The sequence below is a fragment of the Macrobrachium rosenbergii genome, chromosome 8, assembly GCF_040412425.1.
Source record: "Macrobrachium rosenbergii isolate ZJJX-2024 chromosome 8, ASM4041242v1, whole genome shotgun sequence".
NCBI lineage: Eukaryota > Metazoa > Arthropoda > Malacostraca > Decapoda > Palaemonidae > Macrobrachium > Macrobrachium rosenbergii.
Genome location: NC_089748.1, coordinates 59,075,833 through 59,079,593, shown reverse-complemented (window position 1 = coordinate 59,079,593; position 3,761 = coordinate 59,075,833). Strand labels below are relative to the sequence as shown.

Below are 3,761 nucleotides of genomic sequence, written 5' to 3'. Positions count from 1 at the left end.
TGGCCGTACTTGGTGGCCACGGGGGGCGTTTTTGGCAATTTATCGCTTTCCACTTGCGGTATCGAGGACAGACTCAGGATCACCCAAAATCCGAACACCCAAACCCATTTTGTTCCGATGTTAGTCCCCATAATAAGCCTCTTTGTGTTTTCCTTTGCCTGGATTTTCTGCAAAGACAGCTTTTCAATTTAGATATATCGTAGTTTACTCGGTGACATTTTTGCCGAATTCCATCCTGGAACCATACATTATCACGCAAAATAATCTAACCATCCTAAGTATATTTCTCTATTTGCGTCACGATTACTCCTCTTTCAATTCACTAGAATCATTTGCATATAACAATTAAATCAGCTATGTATGAAGAATTAAGCAACAACGATATCTTGGTAGCGTCCATGGTTATGACAGCCTGGGCTTCTTGTATAGCCTATCCGATGGCTGGGCGAGAACTGAAAGCGACGTGCTATCACCAAGCCGGTCACCGGGACACTGCCAAGAGGAAGGATGCCAGAACCTGCCAGTGCCTGGACGATTTTTAGGAATCGTCGTACAGCCCAGAGAGGCATGAATTAGCCCCCCCAAAAAAGGCTCTTTGGATTAACTCTTCACTTATTTGCGATTCCAGATAGGTTGAAATAGGAAAAAAGGATAAAAATAAAGTGAAACGGAAATTGATGCCTTCGGGATTTACCTTACGGCGCTCTTTCTCATGAGTTAACGATTATCTACTGGTTTCCTTGTATTGCTATATCTCTTTTTCAGATACATTTTTATGATGCGTGCGAATACTGAGCTGATTTTTTTTTTATATTCAAGTATAGACGAAAAACAGGCTTTAATAAAAAATACCGCATATCTCTCTCTCTCTCTCAACCTCATTCTTTGTATTCCATGATTTAATTAGTTTCCTTCTTTGATTAATACATCTTGCATGATGCGTGAGGTTATTCCGCTGGACTTTGTCCGATTTTATTTCATATATCCACGAGAAGAGGCAAGCATTGACTTTTTAAATTATCTCTCTCTCTCTCTCTCTCTCTCTCTCTCTCTCTCTCTCTCTCTCTCTCTCTCTCTCTCTCTCTCTCTGTATTCCATGATGTGATCAATGAATTTTTCGTATATTTTTAATGGTGTATGATAATATTTTTTTCTAAATTTCAATTATATATACATATATACATATATACATATATATACATACATATATATACATACATGCACGCACACACACACACGGAAAGAGACGGGAATTCGTTCCTACACATTATATCGCGCGCACTCTCTCTCTCTCTCTCTCTCTCTCTCTCTCTCTCTCTCTCTCTCTCTCTCTCTCTCTTTGTATCCCGCAATTTAATACACAATACCTCAGTGGGGCTAGATTTTATCCTCCTAGAAGTGCACTACCACCCATAAACTCATCCCATCCTCCTTCCCATGTCAGACGACTTAATGTTGGCCAAAGATTTACGTCCCAATTTTTTTGTTTTTAAATCGCAAATGTTATTCTAGTTCTGACATCGCGCTCTCAAGCACGGGCGTATTTTCCTCCCTGTTCAAATGAACCCCTTCAGTGTAACAGCCACTGAACATGACTCGTAATTAACGACCTCTGAAGTAATTCATCAGGTGAGAAGAGAAAAATGGGGAATGTATTTCTCTGTGTTTTCCCCCTCGCTCAGCCATCCGGTTGCGAATTTTACACTTGTTTACATGATAGTGGAGGGGAAGGCGTTCTCCGCAAATAATATGCGTTTATTTTATGTACGCCATACTACGGATGTAATATCGTGCAATTTTAAGCAGAGGAAACATGCCGGTTTTAAATGATGTACGCAAAGTTGTGCCATAAAAGAAAAGTTTATATCAATTAATATATATATATATACGTTATTCTGTTTTGCCTCACCGTATATTTTCATGAAGGGAAATTAGGCTTTCATTTTTATTGTATACCTTATGAAATCATTCGCAATTTTAGTTAGAGGAACCCCTCTCAACTTTATAGGGAATACGGCTTGGAAAGTCGCGTACTTTGGAACGGGGGAAGGGAAATTCGACGCATTTGTATTTCAGTATTTTAATCGTGAAGACTTTTTCTGCGACGAAAATTCCGCATCAAATTTTCTGCTTAATATTCTGTAATTAATGTTATGTTCCTTCATATGCAGAAAATCTGGCGAGTTTATTGCAGTTCTAATTGCCTGGGAATTAAAATGAAAAACATGCAGCACAGCCCTTTCCTTTGAGGGAGATCTGAGAATACCATATTGTTAAATAATGCATGCTCAAAAGCAGATACACTCACACACACACACACACACACACACACATATATATATATATATATATATATATATATATATATATATATATATATATATATATATATATATATATATATATATATATATATATGTGTGTGTGTATTTATGTATGTATGTGTATATATATATATATATATATATATATATATATATATATATATATATATATATATATATATATATATATATATATATATATATATATATATATATATATATATACACCAAACCATTACAATTTGAAAGGGGATACAAGCACAACACAAAATATAACGTTTTTGTGTTCTTCCTTTATTTGACTTTTATGAGGATATCTCTATTCATTTTTTGTTCCATGCTTTTTTTTGCAGATTTACGTACTAATATACTTCTATATGTACGTATGTATATATATGTATATATACATACATACATATGTATATTAGTAAGTAAATCTGCAAAAAAGCATGGTACAAAGAAAAATAAAGACATGCTAATAAAAGTGAAATAAAGGAAGAACACGAAAACGTTATATTTTGTTTGTATTTGTATCCCCTTTCAAACTGTAATGGTTTGTATTGCACAGGATCAATATTCATACAAGAAGTAGATTCCTTGTAATTTGATTTTACAGGATGTATCCTTCTCCCTAAAAGAAGCAATCAGTCTTACCCTTGACCCTTACCCAAGACCCTTGTAACTGGTTCATGTAGCATTTTCCTCTTTTGAGGGCGAAGTACTTTCAGTGCACCTCACGTGGCGCACTGGAGGCATTGCTAAAGGGTGTTTGGAAAGTACTTTCTGCCCTTAGCTGCAACCAGTTTTTGGCCTATTATTTCAACCTCAGCCTCACTAACGATAACTTCGGTACTGCAACAGTTGGTTTTCGCCTAATGCCACATTTAGGTCTTCGTATTTTATCTCCTTTATTTCCTGGATCTTTTATCTTACTGTCCAGTCACTCGAACTCTCTCTCTCTTACTTTTCTGTAAGAAAAAATTATTGTGCCGGCTTTGTCGGTCTGTCCGCACTTTTTTTTTTTCTGTCCTCACTTTTTCTTTCCGCCCTCACATCTTAAAAACTACTGAGGCTAGAGGGGTGCTAACTGGTATGTTGATCTTCCACCCTCCAGTCATCAAACATACCAAATTGCAGCCCTCTAGCGTCAGTGGTTTTTTTTTTTATTTAAAGTTAAAGTTAGTCAGAACCGTGCTTCTGGCAGCGATATAGGATACGCCACCACTGCACCGTTGTTAAAGTTTCATGGGCTGCGGCTCATACAGCATTTTTTTTTATTTTATTTTATTTATTTTTTTTCTCTAGAGCTGCAAGGCCGAAGTACCCTAGCGATTGTGTTTGCAGCCTAAATTTCATACAATCAAACCGGTAGTATCATCACGTATCTGACCTTTAGAGCGACTGTGAAGTGAAAAACTCCATGCTTTACAAGGCATC

General features: G+C 36.5%; 1 protein-coding gene across 1 annotated transcript in view; it reads right to left on the bottom strand.

Moving 5' to 3' along the window:
• The window catches only part of LOC136840910 (neuroligin-4, X-linked-like), a 137,814-nt gene extending 137,315 nt beyond the window's left edge, over positions 1–499 (bottom strand). The window contains exon 1 of the mRNA XM_067107874.1: positions 1–499. This exon is cut by the window's left edge and continues 314 nt beyond it. Coding sequence (XP_066963975.1) covers positions 1–131 — 131 coding nt within the window. The 5' untranslated portion in view covers positions 132–499.
• Between the last annotated feature and the right edge of the window lie 3,262 nt (positions 500–3,761).